The 17089-nt window shown below is 48.6% G+C and overlaps 1 protein-coding gene across 14 annotated transcripts in view; it reads left to right on the top strand.

Moving 5' to 3' along the window:
• Positions 1–17089, top strand: part of ADD1 (adducin 1) — a 245904-nt gene that overhangs the window by 162174 nt on the left and 66641 nt on the right. For 9 of the 14 annotated variants that reach the window (XM_063924439.1, XM_063924431.1, XM_063924447.1 and 6 more), the window contains one exon: positions 15118–15210. The exons of the other annotated variants lie outside the window; for them this stretch is intronic. In XM_063924439.1, coding sequence (XP_063780509.1) covers positions 15118–15210 — 93 coding nt within the window. The remainder of the gene's footprint in view (positions 1–15117; positions 15211–17089) is intronic. 14 annotated transcript variants of the gene reach the window in all.

Below are 17089 nucleotides of genomic sequence, written 5' to 3'. Positions count from 1 at the left end.
CTGCCGCTCAGACAGGACCTGCTTCAGCAGGGGCCCTGTCTGTTACCGCGGCTGCGTTTGACGGCATGGCGATTGAGCGCCGGATCCTGAAGGAAAAGGGTATTCCGGTAGAAGTCATTCCTGCGCTTATTAAAGCCAGGAAAGATGTTACGGCAAAGCATTATCACCGCATGTGGCGGAAATATGTTGCATGGTGCGAGGCCAAAAAGGCCCCAACAGAGGAATTTCCACTAGGTCGATTTCTACATTTCCTGCAAGCAGGAGTGAATATGGGCCTAAGTCTAGGCTCCATTAAAGTACAGATCTCGGCTCTGTCGATTTTCTTTCAAAAAGAATTCGCTTCAGTACCTGAAGTTCAGACATTGTGAAAGGAGTGCTGCATATTCAGCCCCCGTTTGTGCCCCCTGTGGCACCTTGGGATCTCGACGTGGTGTTGAGTTTTCTTAAAATCACATTGGTTTGAGCCACTAAAAACCGTGGATCTAAAATATCTCACGTGGAAAGTGGTCATGTTATTGGCCTTGGCTTCAGCCAGGCGAGTGTCAGAATTGGCGGCTTTATCATGTAAAAGCCCTTATCTGATTTTCCATATGGATAGGGCAGAATTGAGGACTCGTCCCCAATTTCTTCCTAAGGTGGTGTCAGCGTTTCACCTGAACCAGCCTATTGTGGTGCCGGCGGCTACTAGTGAATTGGAGGACTCCAAGTTGCTAGACGTTGTCAGGGCCCTGAAAATATATGTTTCCAGGACGGCTGGAGTCAGAAACTCTGACTCGCTGTTTATCCTGTATGCACCCAACAAGCTGGGTGCTCCTGCTTCTAAGCAGTCTATTGCTCGCTGGATTTGTAGTACAATTCAGCTTGCACATTCTGTGGCAGGCATACCACAGCCAAAATCTGTAAATGCCCATTCCACAAGGAAGGTGGGCTCATCTTGGGCGGCTGCCCGAGGGGTCTCGGCTTTACAACTTTGCCGAGCAGCTACTTGGTCAGGGGCAAACACGTTTGCAAAATTCTACAAATTTGATACCCTGGCTGAGGAGGACCTGGAGTTCTCTCATTCGGTGCTACAGAGTCATCCGCACTCTCCCGCCCGTTTGGGAGCTTTGGTATAATCCCCATGGTCCTTACGGAGTTCCCAGCATCCACTAGGACGTTAGAGAAAATAAGAATTTACTCACCGGTAATTCTATTTCTCGTAGTCCGTAGTGGATGCTGGGCGCCCATCCCAAGTGCGGATTGTCTGCAATACTTGTAAATAGTTATTGTTAACTAAAGGGTTATTGTTGAGCCATCTGTTGAGAGGCTCAGTTGTTTTCATACTGTCAAACTGGATATAGTATCACGAGTTGTACGGTGTGATTGGTGTGGCTGGTAAGAGTCTTACCCGGGATTCTAAATCCTTCCTTATTATGTCTGCTCGTCCGGGCACAGTGTCCTAACTGAGGCTTGGAGGAGGGTCATAGTGGGAGGAGCCAGTGCACACCAGGTAGTCATAAATCTTTCTAGAGTGCCCAGCCTCCTTCAGAGCCCGCTATTCCCCATGGTCCTTACGGAGTTCCCAGCATCCACTACGGACTACGAGAAATAGAATTACCGGTGAGTAAATTCTTATTTTTTTTACCTTATGTTCCCCCGCAGCATGCTAAGAAGGTACCCCATTATCAGATGCAGTCCTTTTCGTTCCAATAAGAGCAAGAAGGTACGGGAATCGTCCTTTTTTTGCCAGAGGTAAAGGCAAGGGAAAAAAGCTGCACGCAGCTAGTCCCCAGGAGCAGAAGTCCTCCCCTGCATCTGCAAAGTCCACTGCATGACGCTGGGGCTTCCCGGGGGGAGGCAGATCAAGTGGGGGGGCGTCTTCGCTTTTTCAGACAGGTCTGGGTTCACTCGCAGGTGGATCCCTGGGCATTAGAGATTGTTTCTCAGGGATACAGACTGGAATTCGAAGACATTCCTCCTCGCCGGTTTTTCAAATCGGCTCTGCCGACTTCCCCGTCAGAGAGGAAGCTGGTGTTAGCTGCAATCCAAAAATTGTATATTCAACAGGTGATCGTCTAAGTTCCTCATCTCCAACAAGGAGAGGAATATTACTCAACCCTGTTTGTGGTCCCGAAACCTGACGGTTCGGTCAGACCCATTTTAAATCTAAAATCCCTGACCTGTACTTGAAGAGATTCAAGTTCAAAATGGAATCACTCAGGACGGTCATCGCCAGCCTGGAGGGGGGGGATTGGATGGTGTCCCTGGACATAAAGGATGCCTACCTTCATGTTCCGATTTTCCCCCCTCACCAGGCGTTCCTGAGATTTGCAGTACAGGACTGTCATTACCAATTTCAGACGTTGCCGTTTGGGCTTTCCACGGCCCTGAGAATTTTCACCAAGGTAATGGCGGAAATGATGGTGCTCCTGCGCAAACAGGGTGTCACAATTATCCCATACTTGGACGATCTCCTCATAAAGGCGAGATCTCGGGAGAAGTTGCTGGACAGCGTGTCTCTGTCCATGAAGACGTTGCAAATGCACGGCTGGATTCTCAATATACCGAAGTCCCAGCTAGTCCCTACAACGCATCTGACCTTTTTGGGCCTGATTTTAGAGACAGACCAGAAGAGGGTTTTTCTTCCGATGGAAAAGGTTCAGGAGCTCATAGCCCTGGTCAGGAACCTATTGAAGCCAAAAAAGGTTTCAGTGCATCATTGCACAGGGGTTCTGGGGAGGATGGTGGCTTCATACGAGGCCATCCCCTTCGGCAGGTTCCATGCGAGGACATTTCAATGGGACCTATTGGACAAATGGTCCGTGTCCCATTTACAAATGCATCAAAGGATAACCCTGTCTCCCAGGACCAGGGTATCTCTCCTGTGGTGGCTACACAGTGCTCACCTACTAGAGGGTCGCAGGTTCGGCATTCAGGACTGGGTCCTGGTGACCACGGACGCAAGCCTCCGAGGCTGGGGAGCGGTCACGCTAGGAAGAAATTTCCAAGGTCTCTGGTCAAATCTAGAGACTTGTCTCCACATCAACGTCCTGGAGTTGAGGGCCATATACAACGCCCTACGTCAGGCGGAGGAATTGCTTCGAGACAAACCGGTTCTGATTCAGTCGGACAATGTCACGGCAGTGGCTCATGTAAACCGCCAAGGCGGAACAAGGAGCAGAGTGGCCATGGCAGAAGCGACCAGGATTCTACGCTGGGCAGAAGGCCATGTAAGCGCACTATCAGCAGTGTTCATCCCGGGGGTGGACAACTGGGAGGCGGACTTCCTCAGCAGGCACGACCTGCATCCGGGAGAGTGGGGACTTCATCAAGAAGTCTTCGCACAGATCACGGGTCGGTGGGGACTGCCTCAGATAGACATGATGGCATCCCGTCTCAACAAAAAGCTAAAGCGGTATTGCGCCAGGTCAAGGGACCCTCAGGCGGTAGCGGTAGACGCTCTGGTGACACCTTGGGTGTTCAGATCGGTCTATGTGTTTCCTCCTCTTCCTCTCATACCCAAGGTGTTGAGAATAATACGAAGAAGCAGGGTCAGAACAATACTCATTATTCCGGATTGGCCACGGAGGACTTGGTATCCGGAGCTGCAAGAGTTTCTCGCAGGGGATCCGTGGCCTCTTCCTCTAAGGCAGGACCTGCTGCTGCAGGGGCCCTGTCTGTTCCAAGACTTAACGGCGGTTGAATGCCGGATCCTAGCGGAAAAAGAGATTCCGGAGGAAGTCATTCCTACCCTGATCAGGGCTAGGAAAGATGTGACGTTAAAACATTATCACCGTATATGGCGGAAATATGTTGCTTGGTGTGAGGTCAGAGCTGCTCCTACGGAGGAGTACCATTTGGGCCGTCTACTCCACTTCCTTCAAACAAGAGTGACTTTGGGCCTAAAATTAGGGTCCATAAAGGTCCAGATTTCGGCCTTATCCATTTTCTTTCAAAGAGAATTGGCCTCTATTCCTGAAGTACAGACCTTTGTGAAGGGAGTGCTGCATATTCAGCCTCATTTTGTGCCTCCGGTGGCGCCTTGGGATCTTAACGTGGTGTTACGTTTCCTCAAGTCACCTTGGTTTGAACCACTCAAAACTGTGGGGTTAAAATACCTCACGTGGAAAGTGGTCATGTTGTTGGCGTTAGCTTCGGCAAGACGTGTTTCCGAATTGGCGGCTTTATCACATAAAAGCCCATACTTGGTTTTTCACGTGGATAGGGCAGAGTTGAGGACTCGCCCTCACTTTCTGCCAAAAGTGGTCTCATTTTTTCATGTGAACCAACCTATTGTCGTGCCTGTGGCTACACGGGACTTGGAGGATTCAGAGTCCCTGGATGTAGTTAGGGCTTTGAAGATTTATGTGACCAGAATGGCTAGAATCAGGAAGACTGAAGCTTTGTTCGTTCTGTATGCGGCCAACAAGGTTGGCGCTCCTGCTTCAAAGCAGACTATTGCTCGCTGGATCTGTAACACGATTCAGCAGGCACATTCTACGGCAGGATTGCCGTTACCGAAATCGGTTAAAGCCCACTCCACTAGGAAAGTGGGCTCTTCTTGGGCGGCTGCCTGAGGGGTCTCGACATTACAGTTGTTTTATTTATTTATTTATTTATTTATTTATTTATTTATATATATATATATATATATATATATATATATATATATATATATATATATATACACACACACACACAGAGGAAAAACCACAGCACTCACCACACCAGAAGCGGGGCACAGCTATGCACTTACCACTCACAGGGTGGGGTGCATGTAACACTGCACTCTCCACCACAGAAGCGGGATACACAGCTGTACTTACCACTTACAGGGCGGGGTGCATGTAGCCCATGACCACATCGCTCTAATAAATACAAACAGAGAACCCAGCACTCACCAAGGTAAACTCACTTATCCTCAACAATTCAATTCTGTGTGTATATGAAGGGGTTAATCTATTGTTAGCTCTTATTAACCGTCGCCACTAGCTTTCTCATGCACCCCTGTGTGGACTTTATTATCCTGAACCTGTCTCAGCTGTTCTTTAGCAATCATCTTTGAGCCAGTGCAATAGGTGACTAGTGTGCCTTTAAAAGCCATAAAGTCTGTGGCAGGTACACATTACATCTAGCAGGCAGATGATGCAGCAGTGAAGTAGTCAGGTTTTAAGACTCTGTGATAGTATAGGACCTGCATGAAGGTGGGGTACCTTGAAAATCGGTATGCAGGCTTCCGTGCATTGGCCAATCCACCAACTAAACCCCCATCATTTATTTATTGAATTGTTGAGGATAAGTGAGTTTACCTTGGTGAGTGCTGGGTTCTCTGTTTGTGTGTGTGTGTGTGTGTATATATATATATATATATATATATATATATAATCTATCCCCGAGTCTGTGGGGGTGTCGGTACGTGTGTGTCGGCATGTCTGAAGCGGAAGGCTCGTCTAAGAAGGAGGTGGAGCAGATGATTGTGGTGTCTCCGTCGGCAACGCCGACACCTGATTGGATATGTGGAATGTTTTAAATGCAAATGTGTCTTTATTACATAGGATATTGGACAAAGCAGAGTCCAGGGATAAAACAGTCAATCCATGGCTTTGACTGTGTCACAGGGCCCTTCAGGGTCTCAGAAACGTCCCCTGTCCCAAGTAGCAGACACTGATACCGACACAGATTCTGACTCCAGTGTCGACTACGATGATGCAAGGTTACACCCAAGGGTGGCCAAAGGTGTTCATTATATGATTGTTGCAATAAAAGATGTTTTGCATATCACAGATGACCCCTCGGTCCCTGACACGAGGGTATTCATGTTTAAGGAAAAGAAACCTGAGGTAACCTTTCCCCCATCTCATGAGCTGAACGTGTTATTTGAAAAAGCTTGGAAAGCTCCAGACAAAAAACTACAGATTCCCAAGAGGATTCTTATGGCGTATCCTTTCCCTGCACAGGACAGGGTATGGTGGGAATCCTCGCCCAGGGTGGACAAGGCTTTAACGCGCTCCAGACACGGCAGCCCTCAAGGATCCTGCTGATCGCAGACAGGAAACTACCTTAAAATCAATTTATACACATACGGGTGCCTTGCTCAGACCGGCAATAGCGTCGGCTTGAGTTTGTAGCGCTGTAGCGGCTTGGACAGATACCTTGTCAGCTGACATTGATACCCTGGATAGGGATACCACTTTATTGACCTTAGGTCACATTAAAGACGCAGTCTTATATATGAGAGACGCTCAGAGAGACATTGGGCTGCTAGGTTAGAGAGCCAACGCCATGGCGATTTCTGCTAGGCGAGCCCTGTGGACCCGCCAATGGACGGGCGATGCCGACTCAGAGGCATATGGAAGTTTTGCCTTACAAGGGTGAGGTTTTATTTGGGGAAGGTCTCGTGGACCTGGTTTCCACAGCTACTGCGGGTAAATCTACGTTTTTACCTTATGTTCCCCCACAGCAAAAGAGAACACCACAATATCAGATGCAGTCCTTTCGGCCGAATAAGTCTAGAAGAGGTCGGGGCTCTTCCTTCCTCGCCAGAGGTAAGGGTAGAGGGAAAAGAATGCCTGCTACGGCTAGTTCCCAGGAGCAGAAGTCCTCCCCGGCTTCTACTAAATCCACCGCATGACGCTGGGGCTCCACTGAGGGAGTCCGCGCCGGTGGGGGCGCGTCTTCGACTCTTCAGCCACGTCTGGGTTCAGTCAGACGTGGATCCTTGGGCAATGGAGATTGTATCCCAAGGATACAAGCTGGAATTCGAAGACGTGCCTCCTCGCCGGTTTTTCAAATCGGCTTTACCAGCTTCTTCCCCAGAAAGGGAGATGGTTTTAGCTGCAATTCAAAAACTGTGTCAACAACAAGTGGTTGTCGAGGTTCCCCTAGTTCAACAGCGGAAGGGGTACTATTCAACCCTGTTTGTGGTTCCGAAACCGAATGGCTCGGTCAGGCCCATTCTAAATCTAAAATCCCTAAACCTGTACTTGAAAAAGTTCAAATTCAAGATGGAATCGCTCCGGGCAGTTATCTCCAGCCTGGAAGGGGGGGATTTTATGGTGTCACCAGACATAAAGGAATCATACCTTCATGTCCCCATATATTCCCCTCATCAGGCGTACCTGAGATTCGCTGTACAGAACTGTCATTACCAGTTTCAGACGTTGCCGTTTGGGCTTTCCACGGCCCCAAAGATTTTCACCAAGGTGATGGCGGAAATGATGGTGCTCCTGCACAAGCAGGGAGTCACAATTATCCCGTACTTGGACGATCTTCTGATAAGGGCGAGATCTAGAGAACAGTTAGTGAAAAGCGTAGTACTCTCCTTGAGGGTGTTGCAGCAGCACGGCTGGATTCTCAATCTGCCAAAGTCACAGTTGGTTCCAACGACTCTGCTATCTTTCTTAAGCATGATTCTGGACACGGAACAAAAGAGGGTTTTTCTCCCAATGGAAAAAGCCCAGGAACTCCAGAACATGGTCAGAGACCTGTTAAAACCGAAAAGAGCGTCAGTCCATCAATGCACTCGAGTACTGGGAAAAATGGTGGCGACCTACGAGGCCATCCCCTTCGGCAGGTTTCATGCGAGGACATTTCAGTGGGACCTTCTGGACAAGTGGTCCGGGTCCCATCTTCATATTCATCAGAAAATAAGCCTGTCCCCCAGGGCCAGGGTGTCTCTCCTGTGGTGGCTGCAAAGTGCTCACCTTCTAGAAGGTCGCAGGTTCGGCATTCAAGACTGGGTTCTGGTGACCACGGACGCGAGCCTCCGAGGATGGGGAGCAGCCACACAAGGAATAAACTTTCAGGGACTATGGTCAAGCCAGGAGACTTGTCTACACATCAACATACTGGAATTAAGGGCCATATACAACGGCCTACGACAAGAGGATAATCTTCTTCGCGACCTACCGGTTCTGATTCAATCAAACAACGTCACAGCCGTGGCTCATGTAAACCGCCAAGGCGGGACAAGGAGCAGAGTGGCAATGGCAGAAGCCACCAGGATTCTTCGCTGGGCAGAAAATCACGTAAGCGCTCTGTCAGCAGTCTTCATTCCGGGAGTGGACAACTGGGAAGCAGACTTCCTCAGCAGACACTATCACCAACCAGGAGAGTGGGGTCTTCATCAAGAAGTTTTTGCAGAGATAACAAGTCGTTGGGGACTTCCTCAAATAGACATGATGGCGTCACGCCTCAACAAGAAGCTTCGGAGGTATTGTGCCAGGTCAAGGTACCCTCAGGCAGTAGCGGTAGACACCTTGGTGACACCATGGGTGTTTCAGTCGGTCTATGTGTTCCCTCCTCTTCCACTCATCTCAAAAATATTGAGAATCCTAAGACGAAAAAGAGTACAGACAATACTCATTGTTCCAGATTGGCCTCGAAGGGCCTGGTATTCAGATCTTCAGGAAATGCTCACAGAAGATCTGTGGCCTCTTCCTCTCAGGGAGGACCTGTTGCAGCAGGGGCCCTGCGTGTTCCAAGACTTACAGCGGTTACGTTTGACGGCATGGCGGTTGAACACCGAATCCTAGCTGGGAAAGGTATTCCGGAGGAAGTCATCCCTGCTCTGATAAAGGCTAGGAAGGAGGTGACGGCGAAACATTATCACCGTATCTGGAGGAAGTATGCATCTTGGTGTGAAGCCAAGAATGCTCCTACGGAAGATTTCCACCTGGGCCGTTTTCTCCACTTTCTACAAACAGGAGTGGATATGGGCCTAAAGTTAGGCTCCATTAAGGTACAGATTTCAGCCCTATCAATTTTCTTTCAGAAGGAATTGGCTTCTCTCCCAGAAGTCCAGACTTTTGTAAAGGGAGTGCTACATATCCAGCCTCCTTTTGTGTCCCCAGTGGCACCATGGGACCTTAACGTGGTGTTACAGTTCCTAAAATCTCACTGGTTTGAGCCTCTTCAAACAGTTGAATTCAAATTTCTCACTTGGAAGGTGGTCATGTTGTTGGCCTTGGCATCTGCAAGGCGGGTGTCCGAATTGGCGGCTTTTTCTCACAAGAGCCCCTATCTGATTTTCCATGTGGATAGAGCAGAATTGAGGACTCGTACTCAATTTTTGCCAAAGGTGGTTTCATCTTTTCATATGAACCAACCTATTGTGGTGCCTGTGGCTACGGGTGACTTGGAGGATTCCAAGTCCCTTGATGTAGTCAGGGCCTTAAAAATGTATGTAGCCAGGACAGCTCGGGTTAGGAAAACAGGCACTGTTTGTCCTGTATGCAGCCAACAAGGTTGGCGCTCCTGCTTCTAAACAGACAATTGCTCGCTGGATCTGTAACACGATTCAGCAGGCTCATTCTACGGCTGGATTGCCGTTACCTAATTCGGTAAAGGCCCATTCCACTAGGAAGGTGGGCTCTTCTTGGGCGGCTGCCCGAGGCGTCTCGGCATTACAGCTTTGCCGAGCGGCAACTTGGTCGGGGTCAAACACTTTTGCTAAATTCTACAAGTTTGATACCTTGGCTGAGGAGGACCTCATGTTTGCTCAATCGGTGCTGCAGAGTCATCCGCTCTCTCCCGCCCGGTCTGGAGCTTTGGTATAATCCCCATGGTCCTTACGGAGTCCCCAGCATCCTCTAGGGCGTAAGAGAAAATAAGATTTTAAACCTACCGGTAAATCTTTTTCATGGGTTCAAGCTATTGAGGAAGAGCTACCTCTTAATTTTTCTGACACTGCCAGACAATATCTGTCATATATTACCACAGCCTCCCACTATATTCAGGAGGCGGCCTCTGATGCAGGCGTTATGGCGGCTAAGGCATCTACTACGTCTATCCTAGCTCGCTGAATTCTGTGGTTACGATCCTGGTCGGTGGACCTGGACTCTAAGAAGACCTTGGAGGTGCTCCCTTTTAAGGGAGATATACTAGTTGGGGAGGATCTGAACAAGATTGTGACCGACTTGGCGTCTGTCAAGACTGCGTTTCTCCCAAGTACTAATCCTTCGGCTCCGAAGGCTAAGAGTACTGCTTTCGTTCCTTTTGCCCTCCAGGTAACTCAAAGGGTCAGGCGTACCCGAGACGGTTTCGCACTTCCAAATCCTCTAAGCCCAAACCTAAACGTTCTTGTGCCGCCCGTCAGCCTGCTTCCAAACCAGACAAGCCTGCTGCATGACGGGGCGGGCCTCCCCCTGGGGGACCCCAGGGTGGGAGGCCGACTTCTGCAGTTCGCCCAGGTATGGTTAAAGACCACTTTGGACGCCTAGGTGCAGGAAGTAGTCTCTCACGGGTACGCAGTCTCCTTCAGGACACGTCCCCCTCGCCAGTTTTGCTCGACTGTTATCCCTTCAGATCCGTTAAAAGCACAAACTCTATATTTGGTTGTACAATCCCTCCTAGATACTGGAGTGATTGTGCCGGTGCCCTGTCTCAGAGAGGCAGGGGGATACTATTTGACGCTGTTTCTGGTTCCGAAGCCGAATGGATCCTCCCGGCCTATACTCAACTCTTTGAACAAATGTCAGGGTATCCAAATTCCGTATGGAAACCCTGCTTTCTATTGTACTGGCTGTGGAACCCAAGGATTATATGGTATCCCTGGACATACAGGATGCTTACCTGCACATACCTATTGCCATGTCGCATCGGCAATATCTGCGGTTTGCTATTGGCAACCTACATTATCAATTCCAAGCCTTACCTTCACCAAGGTCATGGTGGTCATGACGGCCCTTCTCCACCGTCAGGGTATCAGGATCATGCCGTATTTGGACGACTTGTTGATCCTGGCGAACTCCCCAGAGGTTCTCCTCCGTCATCTGGAACGGACGGTCCAATTCCTACAAGCCCACGGGTGGCTCATCAACTGGAAGAAATCCTCGCTGGTCCCTGCTTGGAGCATGGTGCACCTGGGGATTTTTCTGGACACACACAACCAACGTTTGTTCTTGTCTCCAGAGAAGGTCCTGAAACCTCAGGACTGAATCAGATGCTTGCTCTCTCGTCTAAGAGTGTTGATACACTCGACGGTGCAAGTACTAGGCCTCATGGTGTCGGCTTTTGACATGGTAGAGTACGCTCAATTTCATTCCCGCCCTCTACAGAGGTTAATCCTTTCCAAGTGGGACGGCCTGCCTTGCCGGATCAGGTCTCAAATGATCTTGACTCCAGAGGTCTGTCTGTCACTGAGCTAGTGGCTACAGCACAAACAATTGAGCAGGGGTCGTCCATTCTGGATCTCCAACTCGGTTCTCCTAACAACTGATGCCAGTCTGCGGGGTTGGGGCGTGGTGTTGGAGCAACACTCTCTCTTGAGGGTCGGTGGACCAGGGAGGAATCTCTCCTCCCGATAAATATTCTGGAATTGCAGCCAGTGTTCAATGCGCTGAAACTTGCACTGCTTCTGGTACAGAACAGGCCCGTTCAAGTACAGTCAGACAACGCCACCATGGTGACATACATAAATCATCAAGGCGGCACGCGAAGCCGCATGGCAATGATGGAAGTGTAAAAAAATCCTTCGATGGGCGGAACGCCATCTGCCAGCCATATCGGCAGTGTTCATTCCGGGAGTCCTCAACTGGAAAGAGGACTTCCTCAGTCGTCAGGACATACACGCCGTGGAGTGAAGTCTTCATCTGGAAATCTTTCAACTCCTAATGGACAAGTGGGGCCTACCAGATGTAGACCTGATGGTGTCTCGACACAATCACAAGATTCCGGTCTTCGGAGCAAGGACAAGGGATCCTCAAGCAGCATTCGTGGACGCACTGGCAATTCCATGGAACTTTTGGCTGCCATACGTGTTCCCTCCGGTGTCTCTTCTGCCCAGTGTGATCCGGAAGTTCAAGCAAGAAGGGGGAGTACTACTACTAGTCGCTCCAGCGTGGCCCAGACAACATTTGTTTTCAGACCTGCAGGGTCTCTCGATAGAGCGTCCTCTTCTGCTTCCTCAACGCCCAGACCTCCTCATTCAGGGCCCTTATGTTTACCGGACCTGGCCAGACTGGCTTTGACAGCGTGGCTCTTGAAGCTTCACGCCCCAAAGGATTTTCTGAGGCGGTCGTTCAAACTATGTTGAAAGCCCGTAAACCGGCTTCGACTTGGATTTATTATAGGGTCTGGAATTCTTACTTCACCTGGTGTGCTAATAAGAATTACAATGCATACAAGTTCAGCACTGCCAGACTTTCTGGCTTTTCTGCAACATGTCCTGGACTTAGGCCTTCGTTTGGCCTCCCTCAAGGTTCATATATCTGCCTTGTCGGTGTGGTTTCGGAGAAAAATTGCGTCTCTTCCTGGCGTTCATACTTTTCACTCGGGGTGTTTTACGTTTTCAGCCTCCGTATGTCCCTCCTGTGGCTCCATGGGATCTGTCTGTCTCTTCTGAATGCCCTGCAAGAGTCTCCATTTGAACCTCTTGACTCTGTGGACCTTAAATGCCTTACGCTTAAGGTCTTTTTTCTGTTGGCTATTGCTCTGCTAGGAGGGTGTCCTGTCGTCCACCCTTTCTGATTTTTCACCGGGACCGAGCAGTTCTTAGAACTCGCCCTGGTTATCTAAGGTGGTGTCATCTTTCCACCTTAATCAAGAGATTGTGGTTCCGGCCTTTATCTCTCCTGGTTTGTCTTCCAAAGAGCGGTCTTTGGATGTGGTATGGGCTCTCCGTGTGTGTGTGTGTGTGTGTGTGTGTGTGTGTGTGTGTGTGTGTGTGTGTGTGTATGAAGAGGACTGCTTCCATCAGGAGGTCAGATTCTCTTTTTTGTCCTTATTGGTTTTCACAAATGTGGCTGTCCTGCGAATAAGCAAACTTTGGCCAGATGGATTAGAATGGTGATTCCACAAGCTTATGCGCAGGCTGGGCTCCCAGCTCCTGCTGCTGTTAAGGCCCATTCTGCTCGGTCTGTTGGACCTTCTTGGGTCGACCAGCCGTGGCACGTCCCCAGAACAATTTTGCAAGGTGGCTACGTGGTCCTCAGTGAACACGTTAATCAGGTTCTATGCCTCCCATGATGCTTCCTTTGGACGCAGGGTTCTTGTACCCGCTACAGTGCGTCCCCTCCCATGAGGAACTGCTTTAGGACATCCCCGATGTTATTCCCTGTGGAATACCAGTGTACCCCGCTGCAGAAAAGGAGATTTATGGTAGACTTACCATAGTTAAATCTTTCTGCAAGGTACACTGGATTCCACAGGGCGCCCACCCTGACGCACTTAGCTTCTTTGGGTTTGTATGGCATTAGCCGCTGGTACCTTCTCCAGTCGTGAGAATGTGGCTCTATGTGGCTAACATCTACCGTCTCTATTTTACCTTCTACTGCATTGGACTGGTTAACGAAACCGAGCTCCAGTGCCTGGAGGTAGGGCTATAGAGGAGGCAGTGCTGTGCATCCTGGGAACAGTCAAAGCTTTAGCCTGTTGGTGCCTCAGATCAAGATCCAACTGTACACCCCGATGTTATTCCCTGTGGAATCCAGTGTACCACGCAGAAAGAGATATATCTAAGTCTACCATCAATCTCCTTTTTGCATATTGTGTTTGATGATGGCATTTGGTGGTATTATTTGACAAAGGTTGTCTGTAGCTTGCAAAGCTCTGTAGAGTGATTTAAAATTGCCATTGGTGAAAAGAGGGAGAAATAATGGTGGTTTAAGGAGCACGTTTCCTGGATTGCTCCTGCTCATTTTACATCCTGCTCATCTTTTCTGTGTTTAAGGGGTTGGTTTATCAAGAAGTGGAGACGTTGCCCATGGCAACCAATTGTTTACTGGAATATACAGTACTTGATAAATGCTGGTTACTATGGGCCCCTGGTCCACTCTTTTCACTGTTTGATACATCAACCGTTAAAGTCTTGTGATTTTTGGCAGTATTATCTGAAAGGCCAGTGAGATTATGGCTTCATTTCATCTCTATTCTTTCCCAGGTGTCCGTTTGGAAAATCTGTCATGCTACCATGCGTCACAAGCCATGTGTGTGCCCTATAATGTTTGTGAAGCTTGCTGTATAGATGACTTGGCAAGATACTGCATTTAATTTGGGCTCCATGTGCCATCGGAAAAATCAGACTAAGATGCCAAGCAGGGATATTTATGGTTATGGTTTAATGGGTTTTTCTATAGCGCTCACATATTAGGTAGCACTGTAGAGATAATATTTAGTTATTGACATCAGTCCCAGCTGAGCTTTACAATCTATGGGGGACATGTACTAAGCAGTGATAAAAGTGGAGAAGTGAGCTAGTGGAGAAATTTCCCATGGCAACCAATCAGCTGCTCCATACAATTGTATAGTATGCAAATTAGAAATGTTACGGCAATGCTGATTGGTTGCCATGGGAACTTCTCAACTTGCTCACTTCTCCACTTTTATCACTGTACATGTCCCCCCTATATTTCTATGTTTATGTCAGGAGCCCGTTAACCTTCCAGTATGTTTTCTGGATTGTGGGAAAAACACACACACTCCACACAGATATGGCCATGGTGTGAATCAAACTCTAGTGCCCTGTGGGGCAGCAATGCTAGCCTCTGTGCCACCACGCTGCACAATATACATATACACATACAAAGTGCTTATGATGCTAGTTTAAATACACAGACAATAATGGCAAATATAGATGATGCAGTATAACGAGTAATTGAGGTACAACCTGACCTGTATTTCCACTGCATACTGTATATAGCAGGATATTCTGCTTTGTCTTCATGCCATCTCCCCTGCCGGGTTTATAAGCATTGGGTCAGCAACTTCATTTGGGCTGTTGTCCGTCAACTAATCCGATATAATCTAAAGTTATTCACATGTGTACGGCTCCCAGATAAGACAGAGCAGCTAAATTGAATTATGCAGGAAACGCTGATAACGTTTATGGCAGCTACAGAGTTATCCACCATAAAATGTGGTTACCCGGTTTCTGTGATTCCATACATCTGTACACAGGAAGAAAATATTTACTTGGCTAGTATCATACTGTGTGTATGTAATATACAGGCCTGATGTGTCTTCACTTGGATGCAGTCCTATCCTTCTATTCTTTCAGTATTTTTCCAAAATCATTAATCTGTTACATGTATGTTGCGCATGTTCCACCCCCCTTTGTTGCCATGTCACCGTGCATGCGCAAACGCTGCCAATGTGTTACGGAGGTCTGGTTTGCTGTGTTTACTCAATTTACTGTTGCAGGATGCGCCTCTTTCAGACTGTTCGGAAACTATTGATGGGTTCGATCTGTCAGAGCAGGCCTTTAGTCCAGCTAGAACCTACTCAGTTAGAAAGGTATATACTGCCCTGTCTATATTTTGGGAATTTGGTTAGTTCACGTGTAATACCCATATTATTATTTCTTCTGACAGCCTTTGAGTGTATACTGTGGTTCTGTAGAATCACGGAACATGACGCTATTGGTACTGTAATTTAGCCTACAGTTCTGGGGCACTTCTTAGGGGAATGTTGAAGGGCTCTTGTGCTTTTAAGTCTCCTCATCAAGAGCTGAAGCCATAAGACTATTCTGCAGTTGTGTAAGCTAGCCAAGGCGGCATGTCCCATATCTACAGTATGGACACATTCTCCATGTTTGATGCTGCTGGTCATTTGCTGGGGTTAGTGTAGTCGGGACTATAATAGTTTAGGGGGAGAATATCTTCTGTTAGAGTAAACATTTCACTATACTATACGCCAATGCTTCTACTTTGTATATATTATATGGGAGTGTTTTTTTTTCCTTACTATTCTCGTAAATTTGTGTAATGAGTTATTTGTATATTGGAGAGTGTGTTAAGTGTCTAGAATACTAGTCTGGTTTTTACCCCAGAGGTGCCCCCCCACCCCTCATTTGCTATCTGTGAAGGATTTTTCTAGCAAGTGTTTCCAACTCCAGTCGTCAGGGAACCCTAATAGTGTATGAAGGGGATTAGATCTATACTGAAAAGTTCTACAGTCAATGGGGGAGATTCAATTCTTTTCACCCCTTTTCACACCCATTCTGTTTCTGCCCTCAGGGGCGTGGTATCATTATTTCTCTAACGTCCTAGTGGATGCTGGGGACTCCGTAAGGACCATGGGGAATAGACGGGCTCCGCAGGAGACTGGGCACTCTAAGAAAGATTTTGTACTACTGGTGTGCACTGGCTCCTCCCTCTATGCCCCTCCTCCAGACCTCAGTTAGAATCTGTGCCCGGCCAGAGCTGGGTGCTTTTAGTGGGCTCTCCTGAGCTTGCTAATAAAGTATTTTCTCTAACGTCCTAGTGGATGCTGGGAACTCCGTAAGGACCATGGGGAATAGCGGGCTCCGAAGGAGGCTGGGCACTCTAGAAAGATCTTAGACTACCTGGTGTGCACTGGCTCCTCCCACTATGACCCTCCTCCAAGCCTCAGTTAGATTTCGTGCCCGGCCGAGGTTGGATGCACACTAGGGGCTCTCCTGAGCTCTTAGAAAGTTATAGTCTTAGAATTTGTTATTTTCAGTGAGACCTGCTGGCAACAGGCTCACTGCAGCGAGGGACTAAGGGGAGAAGAAGCGAACTCGCCTGCTTGCAGCCGGATTGGGCTTCTTAGGCTACTGGACACCATTAGCTCCAGAGGGATCGACCGCAGGCCCAGCCTTGATGTTCGGTCCCGGAGCCGCGCCGCCGTCCCCCTTACAGAGCCAGAAGCAAGAAGATGGTCCGGAAAATCGGCGGCATGAAGACTGTCTTCACCAAGGTAGCGCACAGCACTGCAGCTGTGCGCCATTGCTCCTCTCACACACTTCACACTCCGGTCACTGAGGGTGCAGGGCGCTGGGGGGGGGGGGGGGCGCCCTGAGGCAGCAATAAAAACACCTTGGCTGGCTAAAATACCTCAATATATGGCCCCAGGGGCTATATATGAGGTAAATACCCCTGCCAGAATTCCATAAAAAACGGGAGAATAGGCCGCGAAAAAGGGGCGGAGCCTATCTCCTCAGCACACTGGCGCCATTTTTCCCTCACAGCTCGGCTGGAGGGAAGCTCCCTGGCTCTTCCCTGCAATTCTACAGTACAGTAAGAGGGAAAAGAGAGGGGGGGCATTAAAATTGGCACTGTATACAGTATATTATATAAAAGCTATTAGGGACATAACTCAGTTAGTCCCTGTATATATATAGCGCTCTGGTGTGTGCTGGCATACTCTTACT

Source organism: Pseudophryne corroboree, chromosome 1, assembly GCF_028390025.1.
Source record: "Pseudophryne corroboree isolate aPseCor3 chromosome 1, aPseCor3.hap2, whole genome shotgun sequence".
Lineage (NCBI taxonomy): Eukaryota > Metazoa > Chordata > Amphibia > Anura > Myobatrachidae > Pseudophryne > Pseudophryne corroboree.
The sequence above is the reverse complement of the archived record's forward strand: the minus strand, read 5'-3'. Positions and strand labels throughout refer to the sequence as shown.